At 46.3% G+C, this 15,974-nt stretch overlaps 1 protein-coding gene across 2 annotated transcripts in view; it reads right to left on the bottom strand.

Moving 5' to 3' along the window:
* Positions 1–15,974, bottom strand: part of LOC133354775 (regulator of G-protein signaling 8-like) — a 125,094-nt gene that overhangs the window by 97,296 nt on the left and 11,824 nt on the right. For both annotated transcript variants that reach the window (XM_061571890.1, XM_061571891.1), the window contains exons 3-4: positions 10,400–10,505; positions 593–1,068 (exon numbers count right to left, since the gene is read on the bottom strand). In XM_061571890.1, the coding sequence (XP_061427874.1) occupies positions 593–1,068; positions 10,400–10,505 (582 nt within the window). The remainder of the gene's footprint in view (positions 1–592; positions 1,069–10,399; positions 10,506–15,974) is intronic.

Here is a 15,974-nt window from a genome sequence, read left to right as displayed (position 1 = left end):
CCCCTGCTCAAATGATGAACGGAGCACTGTTTCATTTCAATTTATGGTTCTGAACAATTGATTGAAATTCTACATTATCATGGTATGATTACGACTGTTAACATTGCACAAAGCGGTTCTCAATTTATCGACTGTTTAAGGATGATAGCCTAAGCCAAGCCTGCAGTTAATCTTTCAACGCTGCCAGAACTGGATGAATCACCATTGTCATCGTCGTCAACCATGATCTATCCACTGCTGGATAAGGGCATCGTCAAGTCGATGCCATCCCACACAGCCTTGAGATGCCACAAGCCGCCGTTCTCATACACACGAGTTGCATGAGAAAGGGATAAACTCCTTCCACGTAGGTTAGGATTTGTGCTGTACAGCCCCTTGATGTGTTTCCGGGTTGTGATACGCGTTTGTCCAGGAAATTAATTCAGTTCAGTTCTTTAAGAAGCTCCCGGCGCGGTCGACACAACCCAAAAACACATCCTCAACATCAACAGCCATGGTCAGTCCACTGCCGGATGAAGGCCTCCTCAAGCCACCGTCGCCACCGCCACCTCCCGCGACCCAAGAACTAGAAAGGTTATGCGACTGTAACAACCTGTTCGTGCTCAGCCACATGCACGGGGCCTATGATCTGATTGCGGTTGAGGTCGGTGAGGATGGGATGTCCTCCGTCGATGTGTCGGCAGCACCGCACAGCCCTCCCCTCCTCCGGCTGCTGCTGCTGCTGCTGTTCTGGGCAACATGGCGTCGGTGGTGGTGGCGACAACGCTGGCAGCGCTGGCGGCGGTGGCGGCGCAACGAAGCCGCGCCTCTGGCCGGACACTGGAGGCTCGCCCCACCGACGTGGGGCTGCTAAATCGTCGGGCGCAGTGGCTGCCGGGGACGGTGGCCGAGAAGGAGAGCGAGCGGCAGGGAGCGACGACGGAGCCCGGCCCGCCGGCGGAGAGGCGCGGCGGTGGCCGCGCGTCGCGGGCTTTCTCAGCGGACGGAGGAGGAGGAGGAGGAGAGCCGTCGGAGGACGTCCCCGGCGTGAGACGCTGCACCGTGAGCGTGATCGTCGCGGGGCAGTTCCTGCAAGCGGCACGGAGAGACGCGGCGTTCCATCGGTGGCGCTGGGCACGAGTGAACCGAGCGAAAGCTTAGGGCGCCCAATTTTAACTTATATGCTTTCTGTATTGTGCGTGTTTGTTTTTGTGATTTGCTTTCCTTTCCCATACGCTGCACTCTGATCGTTTGTTGCGTTGTTTGTTGTGGTAACTTTCTGACCCGCCCCGCCCCTTACTGGACATCTATGGAAAAATAACTTCACAGCTCATCGGATTTCTCCAGGATAAAGAAAGATTATGATTCTGAATGAATTAATAAATAGGGATGTGCCACCTATCAGCTCGAATTCAGATCCTAATAAACATGAAAAGCCATTGAACAAGCACATTCATCTCTCTCGTGTCTAACAACTCCATCTCTTGTTTATATCTCTCTCATCTCGCAATCGCTCATTTGACGCCGCCGCGATCGTTTGTCCACATTTCCGTCATCTCACTGCATCTGCATCTCTTCTTTGTATTGCCTCTTTCATCTCACTTCAGAGTTTATTCATTGAAGGGGGAGGGGGCGGCTGGGGGGGGGGCGCTCCAAAAAAACTATTTCTGCTCAGGGCACCTGATGGGCCAGAGTGCCACAGCCAGTGGCTACGGTCCAGCGCAGGGTGCCGCCAAGTCAGCGGTGCGCGAGCGGCGGAGAGCGTTGTAGCGCTGCCGCGTAGAGGGCACGGTTGCGTGAAATGTTCGCCCGCTGTGTACGTATACTTTTCATAATGGGAAATAATAAGTTACTCCTGGTTAAGTTATCTTTGTAAGTAGCAATCTTTGGAACGTTAATAATTATCATTAAGCTCCTTATTACGTGTTTTTTGTCATGTTAATACTATTATTATTAAGTGTTACATTTATATATATTTTCTAAATGGAGGGGTAAAATAATGAGGTGAAATGATTCACTTAATTTTTCTTTGGTAACCCTCCCACGCTTTTAACTATGTTTGGGGAAATTAGCTTCATACAGAGTGATCCGACAAGCACGTTTTTTTTCAGGAACGAGTTGTAATGCGTTATGCAAGGGACGCCCGTGTGAATATCTATCTATCTAAATAGTCAAGGGCTTTAAAACACACCATCCCTGTGCTGCGAGCCGCATGAAGGGTCACAGTTCGTGTTCCCAGAGTTTGAGAGGCCAGAGTGAAGTGTGGCCTGCGTGCTTACGGTTGCATTGGCGGGTTATGAAAAAGAAGAAAAGGGCCAAACAATGCCACGATTTGCTCAGTCGACACTTGAAGCACATTTATAATTCAGAAAAAGCACCGTCTCGACCCTGTAAAGTGCACGCTCTTTTCGGGTTACCATAACAACCTCAATACTAATGGCAGCCCCCTCTATTATAGATGAACGCCGCGTGTAAATGAGCAGATACATAAATAAGTTAGACCGATTTTATAAGCCATCATCAAAATATTTAGAGACAGTTAGTTGCATGAGTGCAGCTCGGATTTTTGCTCTCTCAAATATATTGTAGGACCTTTTTTCCAGTATCAAAATGATCCTAATACCGGTGTTAAGATTTCGATTTTAAGCTTTCGTGACTGCAGGGATTCATATTCTTGGTTCTTTCGGTAAAGTCACGTAAAAGGGAAATAATGTCATCATTTCCCTTCTACATGACTCTACCGAAAGAACCAAGAATACGGTGTTAAGATGTTCAAATGCAAAAGAGATATTTATTGCAAGGCATCATGTCTGCATTCACCGCTCATACTTGTAGAAAAAACATGTTTGAATGTTTCACATCTATTTTGTGCTTGAAGATCTTACCACCTCCTGTTTTTATTCCCAGAAAGGGTAAAGCCTATTGCTATCTTCTCTCAATTCTGAGACGAATATTCGTCGTTGAGATCGTCATCGTCGTTATGCAAACGAGCCAGTGGTGTCAGTTGGTGCTTACCGCCTTGCCTACAGCCTCAGAGCCAGTAATGAGAATTCCACGCCCGATGGGTGAGGTTCAGGCAATGCATAAACCAAGCAAAGTTGACTCCATCATTCATCATCACCATCAGCCACGTGATATATCCACTGCTGAATGAAGGCCTCGCCAAGCCACCGTGAATGTAAAATAAAAACTAAACTTTTTATTTTACCAGGTAAGGCCCACTGAGCTGTATAGCTATTTTGCAGAAGCGACCATGACCACAAACAGAGCTCAACGGAAGTGGCTTGTCACGAGGACATTTACAGGCAAACCAAGCGCTCTCGACGCATGTTTCTAAATGTGGAGGGAAAAACCAGAGGACCCGGAGAAAAATCCACGTGACCATGGGGAGAGAGAAATGCAAACTCTAAATATACAGCAGCAGGCGTCAGGGACGGGATCGAACCCACGACATCCTGTATACCAGACGAGGTCGTTAACATCTTGCCACCATGGCACCCCTCGTAGTCCTGTGGTGCAACAACTCATCTTGCACTTTAATTGCTCCATCTCCGCAGACAACATCCTCACAGGTGTCTTCCCTATTTGGCTGCTGCTTGGTCACCATCACTCCTAGCGACGTGTCCGACCCAAACCGACTTACTTCCCTGAAGAGTCAATGCGATGTCTTGAGCTTGCGTAGCACATTCTCTAAGCCATCTCTTCCTTTAATTCTAGATTTGAAGCTTTCATGACTGCAAGGATTCATACTCTGTTCTGCTGTCACGTTGGTAAAAACAAATAATAAAAATAATAGAATATTACCTCCACTGTTTAATTATTAATTTTTATTATTTATTTTTACCTAACGTGACTTTACCGAAAAAACCTAAGAGTACCATCTCTTCCTCCTGCTCTTCCCGAGTGCAATTCAGAGCATGATCCTCTTCATCGCTCTGTGCACACTTTTTCTGTTGACGCCTTTGCTCGACCAAAAAGGTGCTCGTTTTTATCAACGCCATTGACCTATTCGATGCCGGACCAGGATTTGAACTCTCAACCCTTCAGTTGTGAGAGCTGCCCTCTAACCCATTCGCCAACACCGGCCCGCGTATTCAAGCTTGGCGAAGGATGTTGGCAACTGCGCAACGCTCTGCTCCTCGAGGTGGAGTGACATGGGGAAGGCACGGTTCAACGAGACAGTATACAGCACCTAGCAAAGTCCTCACACACATCCCGTGGCAAACGCTAACAACCAGGCTGACATCATACCAACACTGTTTCCACACCGGTAAAATAATCTTGACGACGACTGGCACTCCCCTCCTACCCCCGATTTAGAGAAAGTCTTCGTCAAACGCATACAAAGAGAAGCCACGCAGGCACGGACATGTACTCGCATGCAGACGACTAAGATGTGACGCTCGCGGATAGAATTAAAGAAAAACCAACAGACGTAACAGACCTGTTCTGCTGCTCCATTTCCGCCTTTCAAAGACCCGCCAGTCGAAGACTCTGGCAGCTCAAACCGTGACCAAACGGACTTCAAAAGGGGGACGGCGACTGCGACAGTAAAATTATCAGAAAACTTGACTGGATCAACGTCCCACCCGGCTGGGATGAAGCACATACTGATGCAGCCCGAGCCGGGGACTTTGGGAGCTTCTTTTTAGAGGAGCGCTCGCCTCAGCTGTGAAAACAACGACGCGTTTTTCAGCACGCGATGTTTATAATTAGATCGGGGAGAATGCCGGAAACTGGACGGGCATAACAAAACATTCCCACAGCATGCTGCTCAAGGGTTGACTTCATCAAAGCCAGGCCTATCACGCAGGAATGAGTGTCTTTCATTTTTGCTTGGCCTTTGCAACTTCGGCTTAGCTCAGAGGTGGAATTCCCAATGACTTACATACTGACAGGAACAATTTCCTTTCTTAATGTCGGCATTCAAAATGCATCGCATGGTGTCTGCAACGAACTTTGCAATTAATATTTTGCGTTTAAAATATATGTGCGCGGGCTTGTGTGGAGAGAGCTAGGGTGACGGTTGTTGCGCTGTGCCGTGAACCCGGCGATCTGCGTTCGATTCCCACTCACGGCCAACACCAGCGGCAACTATCTTAACCGGTTATGGGCCTAAATTTCGATTTAAAGATTTCGTGACTGCAGGGATTCATCTTCTTGGTTCTTTCGGTAAAGTCACGTAGAAGGGAAATAATAAAATAATAAAAAAACATAATAATACAATTACAAATAAAACATAATAAAATCAAATTTTATTATGTTTTATTTTTATTCTTTTATTATTTCCCTTCTACGCGACTTTACCGAAAGAACCAAGAAGGTTATGGGCCTCTTCCTCGGTTAACCTGGTGTGGTATGTAATAATTGGCACTGGGGAGTTAAAGGCGGCAGGGTGTGGTGCTGGCCACACCACCTCATGGTTTGCCATGCCGGCCTTCATAGGTGCCCGCGAACAGCATTTGTGTGTGTGTGTGCATATATATGTGTGTGTACGTGTATTGGGGAGCGGTAGTGTAGCACTTAGCGTGCTGCACTACGAACCCGGCGACTTGAATTCGATTCCCGCTCATGGCCAACACCAGTGACGATTGTCTGAGCCGGTTCTGGGCTTCCCCTAGATCGACTCGGCCTCAAATGGGATCCTGGTACGATGTGTAAACATCGCCACTGGGGAGACAAAGGCGGTCAGGCGTGGTGCTGGCCACCCACCCCGAGCCGGCCTTCGTAGGTGCTACTCGCTAACAGCACTTTCCCCAAAAGGCTGTTCGGGCTATACGGGGGATCTTTGTCTTTGTACGTGTATACGAGTACGTGGGTGAACTTACTTTAGTTGCAGCAAATGACCATACAAGGTTTCAGATGAAGAAATCAGTGCCTGTGCGCCTCAAGAGACCTCTGTGTTTAGATGCCACCCATTACGCTGAGAGAAACATCCATAGCAAGGCAGCTTCTTGTCGTAAACTTTAGGGAGACTGGACATTCCACTGACAAGAATTCAGATGTTCTTTTCTCTCGAGCTACGAGGGTCAAATTCAATTGTGTTTTTTTCCCCTCCCACATTGAATGTCACCCTGTAAATTGTAGGCATAACCTGCTCACCCCACGAGCCTTTAATCACCCACTCCACCACCACAGTTGCTGTTCCCTCTTCAAATTCGCATTCTATGGCTATCACTCATTCCCCATTCATTCAATCCATTCAGCATCAGTATAGCGCCCCGAGAACGATGATTTAAGGGCGCTTTATAAATGACAATTGTTATTACTCTTTGGTTCTTTCGGTAAAGTCACGTAGAAAGAAATTAAGTTAAATGATAATAGAATACTACGTTTCGATTGCAACACAAACAACCATCATCACGTACAAATGCATTAGAAAACAAGCCCAGTAAACTTGGAAATACAATGCAATACAAGACAGAGAGTTGGCCAACAAAACAGTCAACACACCACCTTGTTGATTACGTTCTTCCAAAGTTTGCTAAATTTGAGAGAGAGACAAAACATAGACACGGAGACACACAGACAGGCACACAAGCAGAGAGAGACTCACACAGAGACAAATGGAGAGAGACACACAACATAGACACACAGACAGACACACAAGCAGAGATAGACACACAACATAGACACACAGAGAGAGACACACAACATAGACACACAGACAGACACACAAGCAGAGAGAGACTCACACAGAGACAAACAGAGAGAGAGAGACACATAGGCACACAGAAAGACAACGTCTCCGTGTCGAGGCCTTAAATAGAGAGAGGGGGGGGGGTGTTGGAATCGAAATGTCGTATTCTATTATTATTTTATTTATTTCTACGTGACTTTACCGAAAGAACCAAAGAGTCATTCCTGCAGTCACGAAAGCTTCGAATCTGGTTTGTACAATTGTTATTATTTACTGCCATCAAGTTCACTTTGACCGAATTCACGCATCATCACAGATTTACCCCCATTGCTTCCTCCCATCTATTTCATTCCCCCCATCTCCACCGTCACGTTCACGCGTCGTCGTTGTTGTTCTACCGTTGTAAATTATTTGTAAAGCGCCTTGGTTAAGGCGCTATCTAAATTCCTTTTAAGATAAGATAATTATTGATTAGAATCAATAAAGTGAATGCACAAGCCATACATAGTGTGATTTGGGTGCAATGCTTATGGCCATACAGACTGCAACATTTACATCAATTACATATGTCAGCTGCTAAGATATACGGAGTAGAGTGAGACAAACAGACGGTAGCTGTGTGCAAGGTGTCTGAGCCGTCAGAAACAGCCACAATCCACGTAACCTTCATTGTACGTCTGAGATGGGAAACAGAAGCATTCAAGGGGAGACTGAATGGCAGTGTGATTGTGTGGATAACAGAGAGGGACGTACCATGACACAAAGATAAAGGTCCCCCGTATAGCCTTGACATGCTGTTGGGGCAAGTGTTGTTAGCGAGCACCTATGAAGGCCGGCACGGCACACGAGGGGGTGGGTGGCCAATACCACGCCCGGCCGCCTTTGTCTCCCCAGTGACGATGTTTACACACCGCACCAGGACCGGTTCAGATAATTATCTGACCACACACCTGGCCACCTTTGTTTGATTTTAGTAACATTATATGTTAGTTGTATACTGTACACTATGCACCACGACTTCATACAGAGGGGGTGACTGTAATGTCCCGCCTTGATTTGCATGGTGGGACTTTTAAATGTCCTTAAATCTCAGGGCAGCTCACTTAGGAGTGTGTTGTTACAGTCACGCTTTAATGCCTCTTACACTTCAACTCGGTGCCCTTCATTTTGGAGTTTACCGGGAAAAAAATGCTGCCCAATGTTTCGTAACAATTTAGTTCCGGTAACTTTTCCCGGCGCAGTTTTTTTTTATCATTTTCCATTTTATTTATTTTTCATTTCTTGGCGTGGTGTTGTTTCATCTCCTTTTTGGCAAAAGAAGAAAACAATCAAGCTGTGCCGAGTCTGGGGGACTCGAGGCCAGGGTATTGGCAATCTGCGCTCAGTGTGTCAACAAAGACTTCATCCAAAACTTTGTAAAATCGACAGTTTTTGTGCCACCTTGTTGCTTGCAAAACCACAATATTTGTTGGGATTAAAACAAGCCCCAACATACGAGATGCATCTTCGTAGAACGTACTGAACATTTGCATTCATTATCATCATCTCATAATATTAAGTTATATTGTAAACAGAATATATAAATATACATTAATAAAAAAAATTGGACACTAATACGACGAGATGGCTTCACAATCACCCAGCACTACATACAAGTACGATATAAATATACACACAATCAAGGTGTGTGTCCTCATTCACAATTAAGAATTGGGTGGAGCTCAACCTTCTTTGTGGTACTGCGCCCGCGATGGAAATTCCACATTTCTACAGTGGGTGGGTGGGTGGGGGTGTTAGTATCTCAATACGGTAGCCACAGTTGACTTCCCGTAGCACGGCGTGAGTCATACTGAAGCCAGAAATGCCATTGAAGTTGAGTGCCAGCCCCGATGCTCTCTTGAACAGGCGACACGCGTCAACTCTTAACCTGGGTGGGGAACGAAGCACCCACTTTATATTAAAATTTTCTTGCAATTGCCGCATCTGCCAACTGCGGCGTCGATGGCAGGTTTGCAAAATTAATACAATTCCAGCCGTTTCTCTCGAGAAGCGAGAGGCGACAACGGCGAACGGCGCCATGGAACCCACGCCAACGTTGCTTTATGAAAACCGGCCTCTCCCTCCGCACCAGGGCCCTAGCGAGGTCTGACCTAAGCGCTGAGCATCGACCGCTGCCTGCCCAAAGTGGCGAAGCTGTGTGGGGAGCGGGGATGGGGGAGCGCCAGCGATGAAAGAGGGGTCGCGGAAAATGTGCAGACGTAGAAAGACAGACGCAGAGGAGAGACTGATAGACACAGAGAAATAGATAAAGATAGAAGTAAAGAATGCTCTCCCACCCGTCCTTCCTGCCCTTGACCGGCCCACCACCTTCGTTGCGAACCCAAGGGAGAAAGCCGTTGTTTCATCAGTCTGTTCTTATATATATAAAAAAGGCTTAACCCCATCTGGCATAAGTACATGTGGTGTTAAGATGCCCAAAGACCTATTACAAGGCATCAAGACTGCATTAACCACGCACGCTTGCGGTAAAACATGCAAGCGAAACATGCTGTGATAGCGTGTGCAATTGTCCTTGTAACTTGATTGGCCTACACAAGAGGGCAGTCTCCTTCATTGCTTTGCCTCGTCAGTGCTGTATACCAAATGGCTGCCCATAGGCAAGCAGTACAAGGACAATGCAAACGAGAAAAAGCATGAATAGCTCGGGTGAAGTAGTTATATTCATGGGACCATTTTTCGGGAACATCTTAACACCCGTATTTATGCCAGAGGGGGTCAGCTTTTTTTAAATTATAATCTTGATATAGTTCACGAAGAACTTTGCCCATCGCAGGTTTTCCCATTCGCGCGCAAATTAACGTAGGTACAGTTCGTCCATAGCGTCCCTGTGGCTCTATCATCTGCAGTTTACTGCGAGATTCCTATATACATCATAAACAAGTACTGTAATCCAACTACACTGCTTGCGATGATGCTGCCGCAGAAGGATACAGACACCATCATCCTCATTCATAATATAGTCAGGGTATTTTTTTTTTTACTGCATGAAATTTACTATAGATATCTCATTCACCTTATCTTTATTTTCAGGTTTACTTTCACGTATACAAACCACTGTACACTGTACACCATGTATATGTTTTTTTTATTCTATATATTTACTGTACAAGTCACATTGAATACTATAGAAAATATTAATCATATTTAACTTAAAAAATTATTCCTGCTTCACTTTTGAGTTAATATAGGGTAAACAAAATGAGAGGGTGTCCTATTACAAACCATGAATCAAAACCTTATATATGCTGAACTTCTTTCACACCGTACGTAGCCAACCGTGCTGATCGGAGGTGCGGGGGAAGGACAACAAACTAAACACCTATAGCAGTTCGAAAGAAATTAGTTTTTAATCGAGGTGTAAAAAAGTGCACAGATCCAGTGGCTTCCTCAATATCTGAAGGAAGAGCATTCCAGACGGCCGCAGAAGCACATCTGAAAGCGCCACGCGATGCGGTGACCGTCTTTGTTCGATGGCAAGCCATAAGCCGCTGTGAGGGCGACCGGAGTTTGCGCGATGGTGTACGCTCCTTGCCGAGATCAGTGAGGTATTGTCTGGTTCATTTGTGGCAAGCACTTTGTGTGCAATGAGTGCGAACTTACAATGTATCCGTTCAGCAACCGTATTGCGGATTTTACTGAACGTAACCCCAGCGATAGGCAAGGTCGCGGCGGCACAACACTGCCAATTAATTGCTAAGCGACGGGGAAGCTGCCACTCACCTGATGGCATTGGCAAGCTCCACGCACTTGCAGGGCCTGACGTCCATGTCGTTGAGTAGCAGGATGGTGTCCAGGGGCTGCAGGCCAACCTTGTCCGCAGGGCCCCCTGGATTGGGCGGCAAACGGACGTTTTACCAGCGACATAGTGAAATATACCAACAAAGCAGTAATTGTTAAAACTGGCAAATAGGCTTCAATTAATAAACACCCACATATGTATGTATGCATGTTGAACTTCTTTTACGCCGTACGTAGTCAACCGTGCAAATCGGAGATGCGGGGAAGGACAACAAACTAAACACACAAAGCAGTTCTAAAGAATTGGGTATTCAATTTAGATGATTTAAAAGTGCATAGCTCCAGTGGCTTCCTAATATCAGAAGGAAGAGCATTCGAGATGGCCGCAGAAGCGCATCTGAAAATGCGCAATGCAGTGACTGTCTTTGATCGATGGCGAGCCAAAAGCCGCTGCGAGGATGACCGGAGTTCACGTGATGGTTTAGGCCGGTCACAGTTCACTGTTCATCCACAGTGTAATTGAGTATTTTTTCTTTTTGCATAGCAATAAGAACAACGATTTTGTTAATGATAATAATCGACTGGCACATCCAGGGCTTAAAGCGGCAATGTAACAACACTAAATAATAACAAAGAGCGTGTGATTGGCTGATCCCACAGGTGCAACCACTACGGGGTTGTTCCAAGGAGCCAATCACGTGGCTGTAATGAGCAGCAAAAGTGGTCACGACTCGTGGCTGTAAACACGATGGAAGGGCATCGGAGGTCAGGTTTCTCAGGATTGACAACAATGGGATCTATCGTTTCTTTGGGGTGTTTTTCAACATTTCTCTAACAACTTTATTCCGACTGTGCTCTCACCGTCATGCCGTGAGACGGCGAGTTCATTCCGACCTCTTGTGTCGTATAACGGCCCGCAGAAGCTGATCTCACAGAGCTACCTCTGGGATCCCTTCAAGTGATATATAGCCCACAAATAACAGTGCAGGAGTCAAACCTGGAATATAGCCGATTAAGTGCAGAACCAAGTTTTTCTTGCGAGACGGAGTTTTTCTTTGGCTGAGACCATCACCTATCTTCACCGAAACATCTAATTTAATCACAGACCACTGCCTGGATTTGATCCCAGGATGTCAGCGGTGCCAGCTCAGTGCTCTGACCTCTGACCTCTCAGCCACATGGCCACAATTGTGCTCTGCGGATGCAACGAATTCGTTTAAACAAACCTGGGCCACAATCCATGGTATTAAAATAAACCCGGACAGAACTTGAAAAAGTGACGACGTTCGCCCTCTAACGCTGCACGCGTGGGTGGCACCTTGGCCTCACAAGCTGTCGCAACATCTGTGACTTTGAGCATTAAGGCAACGGCGTTCCATTATCCGCGAGGGTTCTTTAGTCATGGGCGCTTGGTCCAAACGAGCCAGTGGGCCGCCTGACGCGGGCATGCAAACGCTCGGAAAACGATCACCACGTTCGTCGAAAGTATTAACCCTTGCAGGGAAATGATTTAGGGGTGCAGAGCAATACCGATCTGCCAGCAGGGATACAAATACAAGCTGTCAGAGCTGGCTTTAATAGATAACAGATGAAACGGACGAAAATAGCCCCGATCGGAGAGAATCGTACAGCTCAAAGCGGGTCAGCTCAGCACTCTGGATCATCAATCACTCCATCAATAAATCGATTCCTTTATTTACATGCAACTGTTGAGTGAAAGCTCATCAGCAACATTAACAGGCTGAGTAAACATGAACTGTTAGAATACCGTGTGAAATACCGACCCTAACGTCAGCGCAATACCTTCAACATGACTCTTCGGAACAAACTGGCCTATTTAAGCATATATGGCAGGTTTTAAAATGATCTTATATTAACTCTATGTAGACCAGGGATTGCAAATTAAGCAACAATGTGGTCCGTCATTTTGTAACGATAACATTACAATAGCTCTTCTCATTCGGTAACCTAATTATATTTTTTATGCTGACAAGGTCTCTTGTTGTGTACTGAAAGTTCTGAATCCAAACAACCTTCAGGAGCCTATAACCTCACCCTTCATTGAAAATCAGAGATTATAGAATACTCATTATCATCATGATCAACAGCCAAGCTCAATCCAATGATGGATGACAAGGGATATCGTTCATCAACAGCATTAGCCATACTCTTAGGTTTTTTCGGTAAAGTCACGTAGGCAAAAAATAAAATCTAAATTAATAAAAGTAATAATAGAAATAAAATAAAATTATAAATCACGACATTTCGGAGGCAACACAAGCTTCTGTCTTCAGGTGGAACCGTCACAGCACGATTACCGAAAAAACCTAAGAGTATGAATCCTTGCAGTCACGAAAGCTTCAAATCTAGCATTAGCCATGGCCGGGAATAAATCTCGGAAGTCACTGGTTTTCATACCAAACTGCGCCACGTTGCCACTTGACTAAAGTAACAAACACACATTGCTAAAATTCCACGGGAGGAATTTCCAGAGAGTTATCGTGAAAGTAAATTATTTAGCGATGCTGCTACGTTGGCAGCGGTTCATAAGATCAATGTAAAAAAATAAAACATTTGTCAATAACACTGTGTGACCTTAAAAATAAAAATATATAATAGTTCACGTTTCAGGCCAAGGCCCTTCTGCATAGCACCTACAAATCTGGATTGAAAACTCGTTTCTTGAGAACTGCTTTTTGTGTTTAGTTTGTTCTCCTTCCTCAGCACCACTGATTGGCACAGTTGGCGATGTATGGTGCAAAAGAAGTTCAACATACATACATATAAACAATTTCCACCTTGCACCACCACTCCAGACATGAGGAATTAGCCAATTGGTCTGAGGTTTTATTTTCCTGGGCACTGATTCCGTTGCAAGCCACACATTTATACATACTTAACTCACCCCCCCCCCCCCTTTGCCATTCTCATTTACGTTTGCATTATTAGATTTCATGGCCCAAAGCTGAGGTTATGATGCAATCTTTGCGGCCAGAATTTTCGTTGGAGATATGTCATGGACAAAACAACAAGTAACGACCAGCAGCTTCCATTGGTTGAATCACGTAGGCTTTTGCGACCAATATTATTCATAATAAAAGTTTTTGGGTTGGATCGCGTAAGTATACATGTATTGAAACCCTCCACCACCTGACACAGCCAATTAGTAAGGGATTTGTCACGTAAACAAAACGCCAAACAGTTACTACTTCAACCCACCAGTGTGTTGGAGAGTAAATCCCCAACATTTACAATTTGAGTACGACTTTTCGCTGGTAATTACATCAGGCGATTTGCAAATCGCCCGATTTGCAAATAGCAGTAACTATTTGGCGTTTGGTTTACGTGACAAATCCCTTACTAATTGGCTCTGTCGGGTGGTGGAGGGTTTCGACACATTTACAACTTCCTTCGGCCTCCCGCCAAAAAGATCTTCATTCGTCACACGGCAAATAAATTAACGGGCAAGCATTATTTGTTCACTCGCAGACTGAAATGGATTGCGTGCGCTCGCGGTGCGTTTCCTCAGAGTTGCACGTCACGGGATGGACGATGTTAGCCGATTGCATGCGAATGGACCCTTGGGCAAGTAGAAGGAACAAAAAACCACAACAAACGCAATTAGGAACGAGAAAAAAATATACATTGATTCCTAAATTGAATTGTGGCAATTAATTTTTCCAATTTCATCAAATCTCTCTCTCGCTCTGTCGTGGGGGGAGACAGGGAGTGAGAAAGCTAGGTACTATTCATTGTTTTACGCTTTGAAAAACATTACATTTGTAACGACGATACGAATTAAATGTTTTTCTTCTGTCCTTTTTTTGTTTCCTATCGGAGAGTGGCCCGAAGCTATCATGAATCACGGCGTCTGGGCCACTGTGGCGTGCAACGAGCTCGTTTTTAACTTTACTCTTTGATTTTTTCGGTCAAGTCACGTAGGTAAAAAATAAAATTAAAATAAATTAAATCACGACGTTTCGGAGGCAACACAAGCTTCCGTCTTCAAGTGGGACCGTCACAGCAAAATTACTGTATCAAGTGGAGAGAACTATAAGACACGAGAATATATGTAATAAAAGGACTCAGACACTTCTTGCTGACTCCGTGTCCTTTATTTGGGGTTCGCGTTCTCCTTCCCACACGGCACTCCTCCTGAGACTCTCTCCCTGGCAGCCCCACATCTGCCTTCGCTCCCGTAGCCTTCCACGCTCCTGCAGCTCCGCTGCAGGCTCTTGGTACAGCCCTCTGGCTGCTCCCCCAGCAGCTCCATCTCTGCTCCCTGTTCCTCCGTGCGTGGCGATCTCGCCACCTCCCAATGTCAGCCCTTCGTGGCCTCTATGGCTATCTCGCCATTTCCTACCTCAGCCCTTCGTGGCCTCTGTGGCTATCTCGCCATTTCCTACCTCAGCCCTTCGTGGCCTCTGTGGCTATCTCGCCACTTCCTACCTCAATCCTCCACTCTCTCTTCCACCCCGCTGGCTGGCGCCGTCATGAGCCCCTCAGCCACCAGGCTGAGGCACGGCGACCACCCAACGTGTTCACCACCCTTCACTCCCCCGACTGACCCAGATAGCTTCCTGTCTCCCCGCTATAACTTCTCCCCCACGTCACCCTGACTCCTCCCTCTCGGATCGTCATATCCGCCCCGCCCATTTACGCCCGCATTACACTACCCTCCCCCGTAGAGAAAATCCCAGCCGTCCTCGGCTGAAACAGAACAAAATAATGCGGGCGAAGGCATCACAATCAGGAGTCCCCCAGACACAACGGAGATTATAACAACAACAACACAAGCAACGAAAGGGGAGGTATCAGGAACTGGAACAGAACACCGGCCTGTCCTCCGCGCAACATCAACAAGAATAAGAATGGCACAATGAACAAAAACGGCAACTGACACGCAAGAACGGCCAACGCGCACAACCCAGAAATGTGATGTTTTAGTGCGTGTCCATGTTGCAGTTCCATCCGCTCGGCTCAAGTCCAACGTCAAAGAGCAAGTGGTAGAGCAGAATGACGAACGGCGCTCAATTGCTCCTTCAAGTCCTCATCCAGCTAGCACACCAGGTAACACCCAGTGCGACGGGAGCTGAAGAATCTGTGACGAGAAGGAGAATCCAATCCCCTGAGGCACAGCACAACAACGCACATCCGCATGTCGTACACGACAGCCACCCGGCCTCAGGGTAGTGGAGATGATGTAAATCCAGCCCGCTTAAAAAAACTCCCCATAAATACCCAAAATAACGCAATGGATGCCCCAGTATTTACATTTTAACAACAATATTATTTACACGTGACAACAACAACAACAACATTTTCTGCTCTTACCCACCAGCAGTCCTCCCTTGAGGACCAGCACAGACATCGCACGTACACAGCATGTACCCACGGTCACTCTCAGCAACCCAACAAAACACCTAATCGCACACCCTCGCGTGGAGAGAGCCACGCTCCCCAGCGGTAATGTTTAACTCGCCCTAACCCCCACCGTGGTCGTCAACCCACAGCAACATCCACTGACCATACTCTCAGCTAGTGCAATTTCGGGGAT

The sequence above is a fragment of the Lethenteron reissneri genome, chromosome 48 (genome assembly GCF_015708825.2).
Source record: "Lethenteron reissneri isolate LAM-NWPU_2019-01 chromosome 48, ASM1570882v1, whole genome shotgun sequence".
NCBI classification, from domain to species: domain Eukaryota; kingdom Metazoa; phylum Chordata; class Hyperoartia; order Petromyzontiformes; family Petromyzontidae; genus Lethenteron; species Lethenteron reissneri.
This window is presented reverse-complemented; position numbering and strand designations above follow the sequence as displayed.